This window comes from Microtus oregoni, unplaced genomic scaffold (assembly GCF_018167655.1).
Source record: "Microtus oregoni isolate MIOR12 unplaced genomic scaffold, Mior012 000038F_ref0000394, whole genome shotgun sequence".
Taxonomy (NCBI): Eukaryota; Metazoa; Chordata; class Mammalia; order Rodentia; family Cricetidae; genus Microtus; species Microtus oregoni.
In genome coordinates this window covers 22,784,461-22,802,883 of record NW_024543097.1, presented here as the reverse complement: position 1 = coordinate 22,802,883, position 18,423 = coordinate 22,784,461, and the positions used below count along the sequence as shown (strand labels likewise).

General features: G+C 50.9%; 1 protein-coding gene across 1 annotated transcript in view; it reads left to right on the top strand.

Moving 5' to 3' along the window:
• LOC121433465 (sushi, nidogen and EGF-like domain-containing protein 1) overlaps nucleotides 1-18,423 on the top strand; it is a 57,370-nt gene extending 38,947 nt beyond the window's left edge. Inside the window, exons 17-31 of the mRNA XM_041631892.1 lie at nucleotides 1,866-1,979; nucleotides 2,611-2,724; nucleotides 3,034-3,147; nucleotides 3,755-3,868; nucleotides 4,188-4,484; nucleotides 4,680-4,863; nucleotides 6,350-6,462; nucleotides 6,767-7,048; nucleotides 8,581-8,725; nucleotides 8,797-8,879; nucleotides 9,713-9,811; nucleotides 11,591-11,707; nucleotides 12,269-12,356; nucleotides 16,832-16,914; nucleotides 18,115-18,423. Coding sequence (XP_041487826.1) covers nucleotides 1,866-1,979; nucleotides 2,611-2,724; nucleotides 3,034-3,147; nucleotides 3,755-3,868; nucleotides 4,188-4,484; nucleotides 4,680-4,863; nucleotides 6,350-6,462; nucleotides 6,767-7,048; nucleotides 8,581-8,725; nucleotides 8,797-8,879; nucleotides 9,713-9,811; nucleotides 11,591-11,707; nucleotides 12,269-12,356; nucleotides 16,832-16,914; nucleotides 18,115-18,140 — 1,973 coding nt within the window. The 3' untranslated portion in view covers nucleotides 18,141-18,423. The remainder of the gene's footprint in view (nucleotides 1-1,865; nucleotides 1,980-2,610; nucleotides 2,725-3,033; nucleotides 3,148-3,754; nucleotides 3,869-4,187; nucleotides 4,485-4,679; nucleotides 4,864-6,349; nucleotides 6,463-6,766; nucleotides 7,049-8,580; nucleotides 8,726-8,796; nucleotides 8,880-9,712; nucleotides 9,812-11,590; nucleotides 11,708-12,268; nucleotides 12,357-16,831; nucleotides 16,915-18,114) is intronic.

Genomic DNA, 18,423 nt, shown 5'->3' with positions numbered 1-18,423 from the left:
ATGGGGAAAATGTTCCAGACAGCTAGAATAACGTGGTATGCATCTGATGATTACAGCATTTGTTTCCAGTCATTAATAACAGTGGTTGACTGGGGGAGGGACAGAGACTTACATATCACTTTTGTGTGGGAAATATTGGTTCACATCTTTTTTGCTTGAAGGCAGAAAGATTCCTTGGACCACAAAAAAAACATGCGAAAGAAAGAAATGGACAAATTGGGGTATGTAAAAATTAGGAAGTTAAAGCTTTGAAGAAAGTAACAGAAAGCGAGAGGATGTGTATGTATGACTATAGATAGGTCAGAGAGGTCTCAAGACAGAGACAGACAGAGGACCAACTTCAAGACTACTTGAAGAAGAGCTGTAGGAGGCCAACGGACATGGAAATGAGCATTTTACTTTGCAGTAATCAGGGAAATGTAACTGCCAATCAAGCTGCTAGATGCATTTTGCTGGCCACATCTGAGAAGTCCGGAAGCCTGTTGGTGAGAACATGGACAACAAATTGTCTTATCCGTCACTAGAGGGACTAGAAAGTTGCCAGAAACGCTTGGAAATGATTTGGCAATTTGCTTGTTGAGCTGACTACCAATACAGCCTATGTCCTAACATAGTAAACCTGAGAAACTCACCTATCTACACCAGGTTATTTGGAGAACTTTTACAGCAGCAGCCTTTGTAGTTACCAGAAAGAGAAAAAAAAAATCTCTAGCGCCAACTCAAGTGTTCGTCAATAAGAAGTATGATACAATCAACTTTGGAGCATTAACAGCAGAGGCAGCAGTGAACCACAGGGACCCACACAATATGGAGGTCTCCCACTAATGAAAGGTTAAGTGGGAAAGAACGCCAATCATGGCACTCTGTCAAAGTTCAGAAGCAACAAAATCAAAGCCATGTCTTGTTCAGGTAATTCAAAAAAGTTTAGGAACTGATTTGAGGCCTGGGAATGGTGGCACACGCCTTTAATCTCAATACTCCAGAGACAGAGGCAGGAGGATCTATGAGTTCAAGCCCAGACTAGTTCACAAAAAGAGTTACAGGCTGACCACAGCTACATAGTGAAATCCTGTCTCCAAAAGTAAGTTTAAAACATAATTTTAAAGAGACCAAGAAATGACAAACATTGGGTGTCGTACAGCAGGGAGGGACCTGTAAGCCGATGGGAAGTATCACTCTGGCTTCTGGTCCCAGCACTGCTAGTCACCACCATTGATTTCTTTCTTAAAATGATGTTTAGATTTCTTTACCTTACGTGTGTTAGTGTTTTGCCTGCATTTATGTGTGTACGCCATGCGTGTACCCGAGGAGGCAAAGAGAGGACACTGGATCCTCTGGAACTGGAGTTACAGAGCCACCATGCGGGTGCTGGAACCGAACCTGGGTCCTCTGTGAGAGCAATAGGTGCCCTTAAGCGCTGAAGTGTCTCTGCGGCCCCCACCATTTATTTACTTCTCAAGTGTGACATTAGACTTTTCTCAGATCGAACATTCAAATTCAGGAGCACAACTTCCGATTTAAAAGCAGCAGGTGTTGTTTTAAAGCTACAAACTGTCCCCGAAACATGCTAGTTTCACGTGTGTCTGCTACAGACAGAAATAGCAAGGTCAGACATAAGGCATTTCCTGCCAAGCTTGGGAGGCTGTGGGTCCAGCAGGTTTTCTGGGAGACTCTTGAGTGGTTCAGAAGCAACCCCAGTCATTGTGTAGCTAAGAGCCGGGCATGAGACCTCTACAGATGACCCTGATTTGGCCTAAGCATCAAGGGGTACTGTAAACTTGTCCCGGGCCTCGATGCTACTTTCTAACCATTTGCATCTAGAGTAATAATGGCTGCCTTGCTTTGTTCTTGGGATCTCTCCTTAGAAATAGATGAGTGCCGGTCTCAGCCATGCCTGCATGGAGGCTCCTGCCAGGACCTCACCGCTGCTTACCAGTGCCTCTGCAGCCCAGGGTATGAAGGAGTCCACTGTGAGCTAGGTAAGAGGTCTGCTCAAGACACTGGGGTTCCCCAGCATGGCTGCCTCGTTCCACCACTCCTTCCCTTGGACAGAGCTCTGCCTAAGTAACCATCCCATCCCCTCTGGCTCTGGAAGATCATTCTTATGGTCAGGATAGATTTTAAAACGTCTCTGTCCCCTCCTGCCCTGGGGACTGAGAGCTCATCTGAAAATCCTTGGCCTAGGAATCAGACTCAGGCCTGGGGGTGGAGCAGAGGAGATGGACATGTTGGAGAGAGCAGAGGCCTGACCAGTATATGACAGGATGAGACCTGCATCCCTCGTGCCTGAGTGGGGCGCTAAGCCCCAAAACAGAGACGCTGGCTTCTGGAAGGGCAAAGCCTGGGAGCTGTTCCCAGTTGTATGCTAGAGCGCATTCAAGCATGGAGGACAGAAGCAGCCACAAGGATGTTAGGGATGCTTCATTAGAGACAGGCAATATACCAACCAAGAAGGAACAAGTGTTAGTGACAGAAGAAAGGCTGTGGTCCAGAGTTGGGACCCCTGGGACTGAGACCTCAGGGCCTTGCTGATCGTCAGGGAGCAATTAGAATCCTGGGGGACATGCAGGGAGCTCCAGCATGAGCCAGTACCATCCCCTGTCTATGCAGAGACAGACGAGTGCCAAGCACAGCCCTGTAGAAATGGAGGCTCCTGCAGGGACCTCCCAGGAGCTTTTATCTGCCAGTGCCCTGAAGGTTTCACTGGAGTCCACTGCGAAACAGGTAGGGTTCTTTCAGGTGGGTCCCACAGAACCAGGGCTGCTAGGAGATCGGAGGGAAGTCAGGAGCCATCCTCTTGCTGGACAAGCCACCCAGGGAAAGAAACCCCCCAAGGCTGTGGTGACCTGGAGGGAGGAAGGAAACTGGGTGGTGGGAGGGATCCCCGAGAGCCCCTCCTACCCACAGGTGCACCATACCCCTCTCCTGGCCACTGCTCCTTGCCTCCCCCCTATCCCTTCTTCCCGCTGTACTCTCCTCCCTCCCCCAGAGTCCCTCCCTGCAGCTCGGGCCAACCCTTTGGGTGTTCTCCAGAGGTGGACGCCTGTGCCTCCAGCCCCTGCCAGCACGGAGGCCGGTGTGAGGACGGTGGTGGGGCCTACCTGTGCGTGTGTCCAGAGGGCTTCTTTGGCTACCACTGCGAGACAGGTAGGATCTCAGGCCTCTCTGCCCACTGGGGGCCCTTCCCTAGCCCTCTGATCTCCTTGGTGGCCCTGTTTGCTGCCTTCACCTTCCTCCACTTCCACTTCCAGGATGACAGGCTCAGTCCATAGCTCCACATCCACCCTAACTGGCTCTGCTGTCCCTGGAGAGGCCGAGCTTACAGCCCCAGGGACCCACACTCACTGTCATTTCTGGGGAGAACTCTCTCCCCTATTAGCACATGGTAGGTCCCTCAGCCAGGCCTTTCCTGGCACTGGTACTGGTAGCAGCTTATCCCTGCTCACCATTGCTCCCAGCACCAGAGTACTACTGGACAGCATTCTAGTCCATTCTAGAATGGTCTCTATCTCAGCCTGAAACAGAGCCCCTCCTGGATGGGAGCACCGACTTAGAGCCAAGACTGTTTAGGCTATGCAATGCCTGGCAGGTAGCACTTAGCTATACAAGGCACAGAGAGACAGCAGATGCCATGACACCACCCCACTCCTCCCCGGCTTACGTCACCTATGCAATAAAAGGCCTAGGTACAAAAAAAAAAAAAAAGAAAAGAAAAAACAATTCCCCTTCTCACTGCTATTCCCCCCCCCCCCAGTGAGTGACCCCTGCTTCTCTAGCCCCTGTGGGGGCCGCGGCTACTGCTTGGCCAGCAACGGGTCCCACAGCTGTACCTGCAAAGTGGGCTACACAGGCAAGGACTGCACCAAAGGTGAGGGCCAGGAGCTCCGGGAAGGAGGATGGAGGAGCAAGGGGGCCAGAAGGTAGGCCAGGGGGCAAGTGGGAAAGATGGGCAGACAGATGCTGACCTAGGTCCCCTTCTTGAGAGCAGGGAGGTGGTACCAACAGCCACACATGTGGAAACACAGACTTCCAAGGGTCATGGCAGCCCAAATGAGAAGTCTCCCTGCCAGCAATGGGCTGGGTGACCAAGCCCCAGAACCAATCTAGGTGACTTGACTGGGGAGCTGCTCTTTCAAGCTTAAAGTCTAACCCCTGCACCTTCTTTGTGTTTGGTGACAACTCTGAAGAGCTCCTCCCACCAACAGCTCTCAGGGTAGAGAGGGTGGAGGAGAGTGGGGTCTCCATCTCCTGGAGCCCACCTGAGGGCACCATGGCCAGACAGGTGCTGGACGGCTACGCGGTCACCTACGCCTCCTCGGACGGATCCTCCCGGCGCACAGACTTCGTGGACCGGAGCCGCTCCTCTCACCAGCTGCGAGCACTAGCAGCCGGCCGTGCCTACAATATCTCTGTTTTCTCCGTCAAACGAAACACCAACAACAAAAATGACATCAGCAGGCCCGCAGCGCTGCTCACCCGCACCCGTGAGTTCCTGGTGTCCTGGCCACCGCTGCCCAGGGGAGGAACCTGTCCCTACCTATGGTTTAGTGGACATCTTCTGTGTGAGGGCTGCCCTTCCTATTGGGTAGATCAGAGATCAGGTAGAAAGGAGCAGGCACTGGGCTGGGCAATGAGGAGCAGGAGATGTGGCATCAACTGAGCATCCTGTGGCCCTCCAGGACCCCGCCCTGTGGAAGACTTTGAGGTCACCAACATTTCAGCCAATGCCATCTCAGTGCAGTGGGCTCTCCACAGGATCCAGCATGCTACTGTCAGCAGGGTTCGAGTGTCCATCCTCTACCCTGAGGCCTCAGTGGCCCAGTCCACTGAGGTGGACAGGAGTGTGGACCGACTCACATTTGGGTAAGAGAAGTTGCCTCAGGAACACAGGGCTCAAGGTGTTGTTTGTGTATCCATACACTTACCATCCTTCACCTGAGTGGGGCTGGGGCCTGAGTGAGCCAGCCTCACTGGGGACATGTGCATGTGCGTGTGTGTGTACTGTCCTACCTCGTGTAGCCCCAAGCCACTACAAACAGTAGTACTCTGACAGCATTGCAAGTACCCCAGAAAGTATAAGAATGCCCTAAAATCCAGGTTTGTTCTAGGTTTGTAGGCGTGTCCTTCACAGAATTGTCCAAACAATCTTTTTATTTTTTTTTAGATTTACCTTTTTTAATTTTATGTGGATAAGTGTTTTGCTCTCACAAGCGTCTGTGCACCTTGTACCAGAGAGGACTCCTAAAACTGAAGTTGTGGATGGTTGTGAGCCACCATGTGGGTGCTGGGGATGGAACCCAGACCCTCTGCAAGAACAAGTGCTCTTACCCACTGAGCCACCTTCCCAGCCCTCTCAAGACCTCTTTCCTAAGCTTCTTGTTCCTTCTTGCAAACCTGTCCAGCTGTGCTGAGGACAGGCTGTCTTTGTTCATGGCCTCCTGGGTTCTTTTCTTCATCTCTCTGCAGACCGCCTGTCTCTTCAGTCCACTTGTTATAGACTGTGCTCCCGTCTTGCGGCACATCTCCCCTTCCATCTTGGCCTTACCTCCGATGTAGCTGCTTGGGTCTCTGTCAGTAGATCTGCATCATGTCTTCTTAGGCAGTTCCTGACCGCTTCTCTTCTCTTTGAATGTGCCATTCTTCTATCGTGATTTTGTTTTTACTAAAACTGCGCATTTGAACCAGGAGATGCAGAACTCCAGGACTGATTCTCCTCTTCCATTTTGTTTTGGTTTTAAGTGTTTTGTCCCTTGGCTTGCATGGTCACTTTCCCCATCTCCTCTGGATATGCAGCTGGTGTTGGAATACCCTGCTCCTTAATGCCTGGCTCCCCAAATAGGAAGAAAAGAAAATTGAAGTTGGCAGAGGGGCACTGGCTTTTGAATTCTCTGGATGTTACATCACTGGGTGCGATGGGTCTAGCAACAGTGGAGGGGGGCAACAACTGTGACCCCCGTGTCCTCTGTGGTCAGAAGCAGCAAACAGAGACCCCTATCACTTAGAGTGAGGTTTCTTTCTGCCCTGCCAGCATTCTGAAGGTTGCTCTAAAAGCCAGACCATGGCCATTACATGGATCCACACAGACTTTCTTGGGTTGTCCCATTTGTGGACTTCCCATCTGAACATTTGTCCTCTGACCACACTGTGGCTATGTCCAGATGCTTCTCTCATTTCACTAGGTAGTGGGGAAACCTCCCAACCCTGGACCAGTACAGTTCAAGGGCTGACCGCTGATCTGCCCCTCATGGAGGTGCCCTCAGCCACTAGCAGCAAAATACCCCATTCCTGGTCACACAGAACTAGCCACAGACCCCTATATGTCCCTCTCTTCCTTGCCCCCTTCTGTCAGGGACCTGCTGCCAGGAAGAAGATACACTGTGCGGCTAACCACCCTCAGTGGGCCTGGGGGAGCCGAACACCCCACTGAGAGCCTGGCCTCAGCACCACTGAATGTGTGGACCCGTAAGTAGACAGGCACAGTTTCTCCCTGCAGTCCTCTGTCACACTTGTCACCCTCCTGACATTTTATCCTTTCCAAAGTGTCCTTATACTATAAGCCCAGCCCTTGACCTCCCCGAGATTTCTTCCCCAAGGCAGAAGCCCTCTGCTTACAAGTTCCCCATGTTCTCCCAGGGTGACAGTGTCACCAGTAACCAAGGCTGGTTTCAGATGCAGCTCCTGATCCCTCTCAGATCTTAGGTGATGTTTTTGCCAGATGCCCTTTGACCTGACTCTTGCCTTCTCCCTCTGTCCATTCCTCGTTCAGGGCCTTTGCCTCCAGCGAACCTGACTGCCTCTCGAGTCACAGACACCTCTGCCCACATGGTATGGGACGCCCCCGCTCCAGGTATCTCACTGGAGGCTTATGTCATCAATGTGACCACCAGTCAGAGCACCAAGAGCCGCTACATCCCCAACGGGAAGCTGGTGTCCTACACGGTGCGGGACCTGCTGCCAGGTCGGCGGTACCAGCTCTCAGTTACGGCTGTGCAGAGCACGGAGCAGGGCCAGCTGCACAGCGAGCCTGCCCACCTCTACATCATCACCTGTGAGTGCTCTGACAGGAGGGGGCTGGGAGCCGGTCAGACCCACAGCTGCTGCCTGATGTTCTTGGGGTGTGGTGTCCTTGCCCAGAGGAGGCAGAATAGACAACTGGCATGGGCCATTCCTGGGAATAGAGGCACAGGCACAAGAATGGTGACTTTTTACCCATGGGTAAGAAAGGACAATTGACAAGGTTAGCAATCTGGAAATACATGTTTGTCAAGCCTTCACCAATCCAATCCAGGCAGCCTTGGCAGCAAATGCAGGACCTCATCCTGAAAGAGCCACCAAGCAGGCAACAAGGAAGAGGACCAGGCCTGACCCAAAAGGAGTCACTGAACATGAGCACAAGAGGGGCCAGAGACCTCAGGTGGCTTTGGGAGGATAGGAAGGGACATTTGGACAGAGAAGCGCAAAAGCGAAAAGCTGAGGTGGGACTTTCAGGTCCCAAGGGTGACAGGGCGCCCTGCGGGAACCCATAAGTGTCCCTCGTGCCCTTTATTACATTCTCAAACCTCACACAAGGTGCGTGAAAAGCTTCAGCGGGGCTGAGCACAGTGAGAGGACAGGCAGCCGAACCTAAGAGCAGGGCAATGGAAGTCTTCCTAGGCCCCTCCTCCTTCCTCTTCCCAGCCCAGGAGGTTACTCTGTGAACACTACAGCCACTGATACAGTGCTTATCTGCGATGCTAATTCTCAGTCCCAACCCTGCCATTCTACTAGCTGGGCTCCAGGCAAACCTGCCAGGTAGAAAGCCAGGTGGGGTCTCACTGTGAGCCTGTCATTACAACAGGTCAGAGCCAGGATGGGGCAGATAAAGGAGGAGGCAGAAAGACACTCTAGGGTGACAAGGCCTGAAGCTGCCCATCAGGAAAACTGCTGACTCACAAGGCTGTGAGTCAATCCAATCTGCTTAGCAGATGAAGGCTCTGCCAGGGCGTGTCAGGGAGCTGGCCTTCTAGGCCAGCGTGTCTGTTGCAGCACAAATGCATGGCCTCTGCTTAAAAAGGATATAGCAGATGATACAGGCTTCTTTGTTGTGATTGGAGCGGCAGCGGGCTGCGTCCTGCCACCTGGCTAGCATTACCCGAAATAATTACACGGAAACTGTATTCTTTTAAACACTGCCTGGCCAATTAGTTATAACCTCTTATTGGCTAACTCTTACATATTGATCTAACCCATTTCTAATATCCGTATTGCCACTTGAGTGTGGCTTACCGGGACGAGTCTAATGGGCATCCATCTCGGAGCGGAGAATCATGGCGACTGCCTGACTCAGCTTCTTTCTCCCAGCATTCTGTCTGTCTACTCCGCCTACCTAATTTTCTGTCCTATTAAAGGGCCAAGGCAGTTTCTTTATTTAACCAATGAAATCAACACAAAACAGAAGACTCCCACATCACTTCTTGGGCAACCTGTACCCCTCTCTGCCCTTGCCTAAGCAGAGCCGGGTGTGAGCTGCCACTTTCCTGCAGCAGAGACAGGGACACCAGGCGATCTAGTTGGTGGCTTCTTCTCCTTCCTTTTCTGCAGCCTCCAGGGATGGCACTGACAGACGTTGGCACCAGGGAGGACACCATCTACGGATGCTCAGAAACAGACCGGCCCCTGTGCGCCTTCCAGAGCTGCGCCTGCTCAATGACCACAGTGCCCCTGAAACACCAACTCAGCCGCCCAGGTACACATGCTAGCCCCGGCCCTGGGTTCCTAGGCTGTGCTCAACCCTTGACCCTTCTACCCTGTCTGCAGGTTCTCAGAGCTTGTAGACGGAAGAGCAAGAGTGAGTGCCAGGTTTGGTGGCTTACCCAGCAAATCAGTCATTGTGAGATCACGTGAGTATTGCAAACTTCCTGGCACCAACTTGGTAATCAACCCTAGTGGCCTCACTGCCCTTGCCCGTGGCGTAAAATATGTTGAGGCCCTTAAAACTAGATTGCACTAGCCTGTGAGTGCTCCACCAGCAATCACGATCCTGACCGTGTGTAAGGTTTTAGACTTCTAGGGTAGCAGGAAAGGAGCCTGCCATCCACAGTGGGAAGGCTGACCAAGTTAAGGGCACTCCAGGAGTCAGTCGCCTGTGAGAGGCCAGCCACTGAACCTCATGGGATTCCCCAGCTCCTTGGTGACTGAGAATGTTTGAGGGTGGGGAGCAGAGGGCATGAGTAGGGAGGGAGGGAGGGGCAGTGGGGAGCAGGGGGACCATGACAAAAGGACAACACCAAGCCAAGTTTGTGAGAGAGGGGAGCCTGCTGGCGGGCAGGCTGAGATGTGGAGTACCAAGGCAGAGGTCATCAGACTTGCAGACACGGGGCAACAGCAATGCCTACGGGCAGATTAATTTCTGTAGAGGTGATTTGCAGCTGGGGCCAAGAGTCCAGGCTGCTGAAAATGCTGAAAAAGAAGAAAATATACCTACCCACCCAGGAAGCAGGGAGAACCTGAGCCTGGGAAAGCGAGAGAGCCCTACACCTCAGCCAGCCACATGACAAGGAGCCCCCTTAGGAGGCAGCTCTGGAAAGTAGAAAGCATGTCTCTCAGAGGGGCAGTGGGAGACAGGGCTGGGACCACAGTGCTCTTTGCCAGTGTGTAGCATCAATGGGTGAGCTGGCAGGGATGGGCCTAGGCATGAAGCAAGGGCCATGTGGTCACCCTTAGCTTCTCCTAGAACCCACCACTCCGGTGCCGCTCAAGAACACAGAGGAGGCCCCTGAGCAGGTCCGCCTGGCCCTCCAGCTATCCAGGAACAGCAGCAAGGACCCAGAAAGTAAGTCACATGTTTGGAGGGGACGGGAGCTGGCTATTCTTCATAGCTACCACAGTGAGAACACCACAGTGGGAAGTTAGGAGGCACAGGTTCTGCCCAAGGGGCAGCTGGGCACCCCATCTGGAAAACAGTCCCCTGCGTCATGAGTGAGGGGGACAGGAGAACAGGGCCAACCCAGGAAAGACGAGTCCATCCTGCCTCTTCCCAGTAGCCACCCACACCTCGCCCCTCACCTGCCCTGGGGATGCACCCAGCCTCACTTCAGAGAGGAGGTACTGAGTCAGGCAAATCAGTGAAGAGTACCCACTGAGCAAGTCCTGCCTTGAGGGATGCCCTCCCAAATCTGGCAACCTGTAGGGCTACTCAGCCTGTACCATCTGATCAGCTTGCTCTCCCCACACAGCATAGCGTGTGTTTCCGGACCTCTGGGCTAGCAGTCGGCAGCACAAACAGATGCCTGCTCCTTCAATCGTCAGACTCTTGCTCTGTCCTCCCTCTGATCCCTCTAGGGATTATGGATGAGAGTTTTATGGATGAATCCTTTTTTTTTTTAAAGATTTATTTATTTATTTATTTATTACAGTATTCTGCCTGCATTTATCCCTGTGGGACAGAAGAGGGCACCAGATCTCAATACAGATGGTTGTGAGCCACCATGTGGTTGCTGGGAATTGAACTCAGGACCTTTGGAAGAACAGCCAGTGCTCTTAACCTCTGAGCCATCTCACCATCGCCTAGGACCCAGAACTCTTTTCTCCTCTGAGTCACATCAGGGTCTAGATTGTGTTCACCCAGCTCCAAAGAAGACCTGAATACCTGTGGGAGTGTGACCCTCAAGGTCACCTCACGCGAAAACTCTGCCCTCCAAGGACACCTGTCCCTAGTAAGGGCACTTACAGTACCAGAGGGTACATTTGCAACCACAGGGCCACTGATCCCTGAACTCAATATTCTCCCCAGCCCAGGGGCACCTGTACCAGCTCCAGTGTGTACCCTGTGTGTGCCCTGTGCACACTGGGAGGATGGTTTGTAACATGAACAATAAAAACCCAGAGGCAGATATTGAGGTTCAACCTGAAAACCAGACAAGCAAAGCAGCCAAGCCACTAGAGAAGTCTCACCTCTGCCAAGGCTGGGTGACTGCAGACTAAGCAGACAGAAACTCTCACTCCTCCCATTTATATTCCCTCTAGTGCTGGGATTAAAAGTGTATGACTCCCTAGTACTGGGACTAAAGGTGTGAGCCACCACCGTCTGGATTTGTTTCTGTATTGAAGATACCCTGCTGCTTTGGGAGTGAATAAAACAGACTCACTGGATAATCATGGGGTTTCTCTACGCAGCCCAGGCTGGCCTCTAACTTGTGATCCTCCTGCCTCGGTTTCCCAAGAGGGATTACAAGCGTGTGCCACCATACCTGGTTTGCTTCATTCTTTAAAGCCTAATATCCTGTTTTGTTCACCGGAAAGGCCTTAGGCAGGACAGCTCAGGCTGAGTGTCAGCTCCACACATGTTTCCACGAATGCAGGAAAAAGGCAATTTTCAGACCCAGGCAAGATATAGACTAAGCCCAGCATCCACTGTGTCAGACATAAGAGTTGGCGGAACTGTGCTCACTCACCTGAAAGGGTTCTTGTTAGACAAAGATGGGACAACTTGAAACCAAGAACGCTGATGACAGCTGTTCTTGTGTACTGGGCCAGATTACCAGGAGATGCAGCCTGCAGGACCAGCAGGCCTCCCCAGGCCCTGAAGCTGACACTGCCTTCCTGTTCCCAGGTGCCCTTGGTAGCTGTTCAGAAGATGCCTGTCAGAATGGAGGCACCTGTGTGCCAGGTGCCAATGCCCACAGCTGTGACTGCAGACCTGGGTTCAAAGGCAGACACTGTGAGCTTGGTGAGTCAGAGCTGGCTACTGGCCTCAGGGCAGCTGACACAGTGACCTGGGACTTGGCCCTGGGAGGCTGAGCATACAAACTGGCTATACTTAAGGGCTTCCAATCTGAGAGACTACAAGGCAGGAGCCAAAAGAGCCCAGGTAGGAAGGATGGTGGATGTGGGACCTGAGGGATGGACCATGAACCAACCACAAGGTGCATGGGGCTACTCAAGGCACTGCCCAGGAGAGAGCCTAGGAAGTCAGGAATGGGTGGTGATTGCAAGGAAACATTTCAGGCACTGGACTGATGATGAGAGGGAACATATTTGGACTGAGAACCAAAAGTGTTGGAAGCTCCCACAAAGACATAAAATAATTCCGAGGCCACAAGAACCTTAAGGAAAACCAACCTGCTGAAACTGAGCGCCCTGAGGCAAGGCCCCAAGTCCAGAAAGTAGCTGACAGATCCCCAGGCTCACACAGGCTGCAGGGCTCTTTCCAGGCAAAGGTCTCTCTTGAGAGACAGAAACAGAGCCTCCTCCTCAAGGCTGGCCTTTCTTTCTCCTCTGTGCCACACAGCCTGTGAAAAAGTGCCTCGCCCCTGCACACGGCTGTTCTCAGAGACAAAGTCGTTTCCTGTCTGGGAAGGAGATGTCTGCCATCACGTGTAAGTCAGCTCCGCCTCTGCCCTTGTGCCCTGGTGCTGTGACTTTATCCCCTCCTCCCCCCCCCCCCCCGAGGGACAGACACTGCAGGCACTGGCTTGGGCCATTTCTGTCTGAACTGTCTGTCCAGCCCATGAAGCCCAAGAACTGACTAAAGAGAACACAGGCTGAGTCCCATGCATGGAAGCCCTCACACAGTCCCAGGACCTGACTCTCCTCCTTCCCTTAAAGCCCGAACATCAATCAGCACATGAGAGCCCCAGTCCCAGCTCTACTGCTACCCCAGCGTGATGTGGCAGTGAGCAAATCACTCCTGCCGCGGTTTCTCCACCTGGACCAGGAGGAAGGACTACTTGTCTCATCTCTTGAGACCCTACCTGCTATAGCACTCATGACTCTGGGTCAGGTGTCTGAGGGCCTGCTGTGCTGGGCTGTTCCAGGCACTCAGGGAGCCAGATCCTGTGCTCTAGATGAGGACAGCCATAGCAAAGGCACATCTCTTCACAGTATAGGAGAAATCAGAGAGTGCCCAGGAAGGGAGAGAGAGAAAAGCGTAAGACAAGGAGAACAAGGAATAAAGGGAACAGGAGTAGGCTTCATGGGAGAGGGACACTGAACAGACATGGAGGAGGTGGAGCTATCAGAGAGAAAATAATGTTCCAGACACCAGGTACATGTGTTGCAAGGTGCCCAATATGTCTGAGGAACAGAGGCCAACAGAGCAGAGAATAATTTGGGAGCAGAAGACGGGGGGGTTCCTGGGATCTTGGAGACCCTCAGACGGACTGTGGCATTTGTTCCCCATGAACTGCAGAGATCCTAAAGGGCTCTGTGCAGACGGTGATGTGTGACCACGCTGTTCAAGCCCCTCTGGATGCTCGGAGGAGGAGGAGGAGGAGGAGGAGGAGGAGGAGGAGGAGGAGGAGGAGGAGGAGGAAGCAGGTGAAAGAACAGAAGGAAAAGGCAGAAAGTGTCCCCAAGCTTGAAGCAAAGCCAGGCTTAGACAGAAAGGGAAGAGGTCAAAGGTCCTAATCTGTATGGGTTTGGGGAAGCAGCCTTGACCACCACTGACCCTGGACCCACAATGGCAATCTGATGTCTGCACCTACCAGCCCTCCAGCTTCCAGCTCTTCTGGTCACACCAGAGCCTGCCTCTGTTAGATGCCCCCGTCATGTGAGGAGAATCCTTCATTCAGCAAACTTTCTGTCCTGTTCTTGTAACCTATATGTATCTTTGAAGAGACTCCCCTTAGCTAACAGAGATGAGTCTTGCTTATATTTTTTTCTGATTGGTCTTACTAGAGTTTAAATCACTTTACAATTATCATAATGGGTGGTGTGGCTGGGTTTAAATCTATGTATCGATTTATATTTTTTTTTCCATCTGAACCTTATTGCTTTTTCCTCTTCTCTGGCTTGGTCACCGATTAGAATTGTTTCATTCTGTCCCGTAGTCACTCTAGGATTTTCAATGCACAGCTTCAGTTTGTCTCCACTTACCTTGAGTTACTTGCATACAACTGCAGTTACAGGAGACTTACTCCCATCTACAGCAGGAGACTTCCTTTGTGTAACTTAAGATTCCATCTGGTATAATTTTCCTTCTCTGGAAAACTTACTGGAACATGTCTGAGGACACAGACTCATAGGTGATGGTTCTCTGCTCTCGCTGGTCTGAAAGACTTTTGTCTAAGCCTCACTTTGGGCATATTTACTAAGTATAGGATGATTAGTTGACAGCTCTGATTCTTGTTTCAGCGCTCCAGGTTAGAAGTATATCTTTATGACAACATACTTGGCACACACAATGAAAAAGGAGGATTTATTTTGGCTCGCGGTTATAGAGGTTTCATTCCATGATGGTGGAGGTCAAGGTGAAGTGGAAGAGCTCCTGGCATGGTTCCCTGGCTTTCTCCTTTATCCACTTGTACAGTCTGTGGGATGGTACCATCCACATCACGGCAGCCTTCTCTTCAAACAAACACCCCCAGACACAACCAAGGATGCTCTTCACTACCTCGTGTGCTTCTAGGTGCAACCGAGTTGACAAATTTAGCCCTGTCACCACCCATGTCTTCTCCATCCCTGTGGCGCCTTTTAAATTTTCTCTTTATTGCTGTTTCTGGCCAGCTTGATCATGTGTTTTGGTTTTGATAGTGTTTATTTTTATTCCCTGAGTATTTATTTATTTACTTATTTTGAGGTAGAGTTTCTCTTTGTAGTCCTGCCTGTCCTGGAATTAGCTAATGTAGACCAGGCTGGCCTCAAACTCACAGAGATATACTTGCCTCTGCCTCTGGAGTGCTGGAATTAAAGGGTTCCTTCTCTGGAATTTGTTAATATTGTATTTCTGGGGCTTTAGCTTTTGTCAAATCTGAGCCATTGTTCTTATCTTCTTTGTTCCTCCATTTCTCTTCTCTCCTAGAGCTCGATTATGAATATATTTAACTAATATTGTCCCTCGGGTCACTGTAGATCTTTCCATTGTCTTAGTGTTGTGAATGGTGTATATGTGTGTATATCTATGCTTCCTGTAGGGTAGTTTGCATTGCTATGTGTTCAATGCCACACACCTTCTCTTTTGCATCATCTAGTTTGTTGTCAATCCAATTCAACAATTCAACTGCAACTTCAGATACTTGTTGATGGTTGTTGGATTAGATTTTTTTTGGGGGGGGGTCACTGTTTTTTTTCAGTCTTAAGATTAAACCCAAGGCTGCCCAGCAAGTACTGTGCTACTGAGCCCCAACACAGACACTGTGTTTATCATTGTCAGCCACTTCTCTCTTCATTTTGCTGATATTTTTCTTGAGCTTATTGAACATGTGGGACAAACAGGTAGCAAATACTTCAGAGTTTCCTCTCATTTGATTTTTGGTTCTTATGATTTTTTTGAATGTATAATTTATCAGATGTTGAACATTATAAGTTTCATATTACTGGGTGGTGAATTTATTTGAATTCTTTTCAAGAAAGAGATTTTTGTTGTTTTGTTTTCTGCAAGGCAGGCTTCAATTACAGTTTGGTCCTTTTGAGGATTTAGGATGGCTTTAGAAACTTTATCTAGGGCTAATTTCACCCTCTTCTGTGGCACTATCTTCCTGGAGTCAAAAAAGATCTTAGCACTCTTGGCTCAGGTCTGGCCTTGCTGCTCAGGACTCCAGGCCTGTGTGTGCACAGCTCACCTCTCATGGCAGATTTCCAGACTGCCCCCATGGATCCCTCTACTCCAGAGCACCCCCAAGTTCTAGCTGCCTCTGCCTCTCCAACTCGAGCCTGCCTCCTCAACACTGACCACTGCCTACTCCCAGCAAATGCTCCAGCCTGCCTTCTCACGTTCCCCTCTTCTCAGGGCATGCGATTTTTTCTCAGCTATGCCCCCTCTCCCCTCCAGTTCTCTGGTAGCTGAAGCTGAAGGTCAACTCCAGGTCCTCTGTTCCCTGGCAGCCAGAAGTCCTCCAAACGGGCCTCCCAACTAGTGCAGGCAGGAGCTTCTCTGCCAGCTCCCTGGTTTTCTTTTCAATGGCTCAGACATAGAAACTCTAACAGGCCCAAGCACAGTCCCATTCCCATGGAATGCTGAGAAGATCTATGAGTATATCCCGCTACACGTGAAACGGAGACTTGGGAGCTAAACAGGCTTGCTGGCATAGCTAATTAGAAAATGGGATGGGCAGGCTTCATCAGGCCTCCTGGTCCATACTGCCTGCCTTTGAGGCTTCCAGGGCCAGACTTCATGACTGTGTTCTTGAAACATTCATAGAACAGAAGAGTGGGTTTCCTGATTTGCTTTCTACTATTGTGACAAAGAACAACCAAAAACAACTTGGGGAGGAGAGTGTTTATCTCAGTCTTTACGAAGGGCAGGAACGTAACCACGACAGAAACATAGAGTCAGGGACTAAAGCAGAGAGCACAAGGAGTCCTGCTTACTGACTTGCTCCCCACACCTCACTGGACAAGCTATCTTATACCATCAGGACCACCTGCCCAAGGGTTAAACTAGCCACACCAGTCTGGACCCGCCCACATCAACCATTAGTCAAGAAAAGGTTCCTACACACTTGTCAGACTATAGGCCAATCTGACAGAGGCATTTCCTCAATTAAAGTTCTCTCTTCCCATATGACCCTATCTTGTGCCAAGCTGACCAACAAAACAAGCAAGCAAGCAAACAAATAAACAAAACACTAACTAGCACACTGAGTCAGACCGTCCCAAAGCCTCAGGACAAGTGGCCTGTCCCAGCAATGTCCTGTCACTGAAATTTCAGTGAGTCCTTTCACCACCTTGGGTTTGTCAGCATTTGTGAAACGGTACCCTGAAATGAATACATCTTTATGCACGCTAGACTTTACGTACACCCCCAGTAACACTGTATTAAGAAAATAGTGGGCTCTGCCTCTGTCCAGCCTAGATGAAACAGTTAGACGCCTCTCCCGGCGTCTGGTTTCACAGAGTTTCCTTGTGACAACAGGTATAAGAAAGTCTACAAAGTTCACCAGGACATCTGCTTTAAAGAGCGCTGTGAGAGCACAAGCCTCAGGAAACCCCAAGCAGGTACCCCTGGGGCCAGGCTGCCTCGTGCAGTTCTGTGGGTGCGTGGGTAACGGTAGTGACAGGGTTGGAGCAAGCCAGGCTGTTTGCCCAAACACCTCACGTGCGGCTGTACCCTGCTCGGAAACGGATGCCCACACCCGCACGTGTGGGGGCACAGACAGGCCCAGCGGTGTCCGGAGGCCGTCACTCCAGACAGAGAATCGGTGCTGTGATGGGAAAGCACAGGATGTTACTGACAGACCCAAGTGTATAAGCGCAAGTTTAGAAGATCCTTTTACACCCACTCACAGCCAAGCTTCCCCCCAGTTTAAGGTAGTCACAAGCTGCATCGCTGTTTACGATCTTGCTCAAAGTTCTACTGATGTGGGAGTGTCATATATCAATCTGTTGATTTCATTGGTTAAGTAATAAACAGACTGCTTGGCCTCATAGCTTAGAACATAGGTGGGTGGAGTAAACAGAACAGAATGCTGGGAGGAAGAGGAAGTGAGCTCAGTCTCGACAGCTCTGCTCTCTGGAGCAGAGACGCCATGCTCCCCTCTCCAGATGTGATAGCTCTGCTCTCTGAGACACACGCGATGAAGCTCCGACCCAGGATGGACGTAGGCTAGAATCTTCCCGGTAAGACCGGGGCTACACAGATTATAAGAAAATGGGCTAGTCCAGGTGCGAGAATTAGCCTAGAAGAGGCTAGATAGAAATGGGCCAAGCAGTGTTTAAATGAATACAGTTTGTGTGTTGTTATTTCGGGCATAAGCTAGCCAGGCGGCTGGGGTGCTGGGGACGCAGCCCCACCGCTCTTATTACAACATTCTACTGAGAGCATCATGTTCCGACAATGAGAGTCCACCTTCAGGTATGATCTCCATGACCACCTGAAGCCACATGTCACATCCTTGCTCTGCATAACTAAATCTGAGGAGAGGCAGCTGCAGCATGCAGTCACCAGGAGCGCTGCTTGACCTGAGTGTGTTACTACCTCCCAGGGCAGCTCTTGCTTGCTTCCTTCCACACTCTTCCCACAATGCCAGGGTACTTCTGCTCAATCCCCATATGCATCCACCAGACTGAGAGGGCAGATGCCGGGCAGTCTGTATGTGGACTTGGCTGGGTTATAGATGAGGAACAGAGAAGATTAAGGGTGGGGTTTAAGGCGCACAAGGTTCTTTTTCACTAAACTGGTGTTCTTCATTATTTCAGGAAACAAAGTAACAGTCAAACACTGAAGAAATCTTAAGGAACACTCTCCTTCATACCAAGATCTGTTGAGAACTGGAGACACCATCACACCCAGCACCTTGAGCACTGAGGTCCTTTACCAGACACTGATGGCACAGACTCAGCACTGTGCTCTTACAGACCCAACCAGGAAGGCTCCAGAACTCCCTACTATAGCCTCCCTCTAGATACAACCTGGTCTGGCCGTGAATATGAATCTGCTTTCAGGTGGAAATGAGACTTTAAGGGGGAGGGGCAACTCTCTCTCTCTCTCTCTCTCTCTCTCTCTCT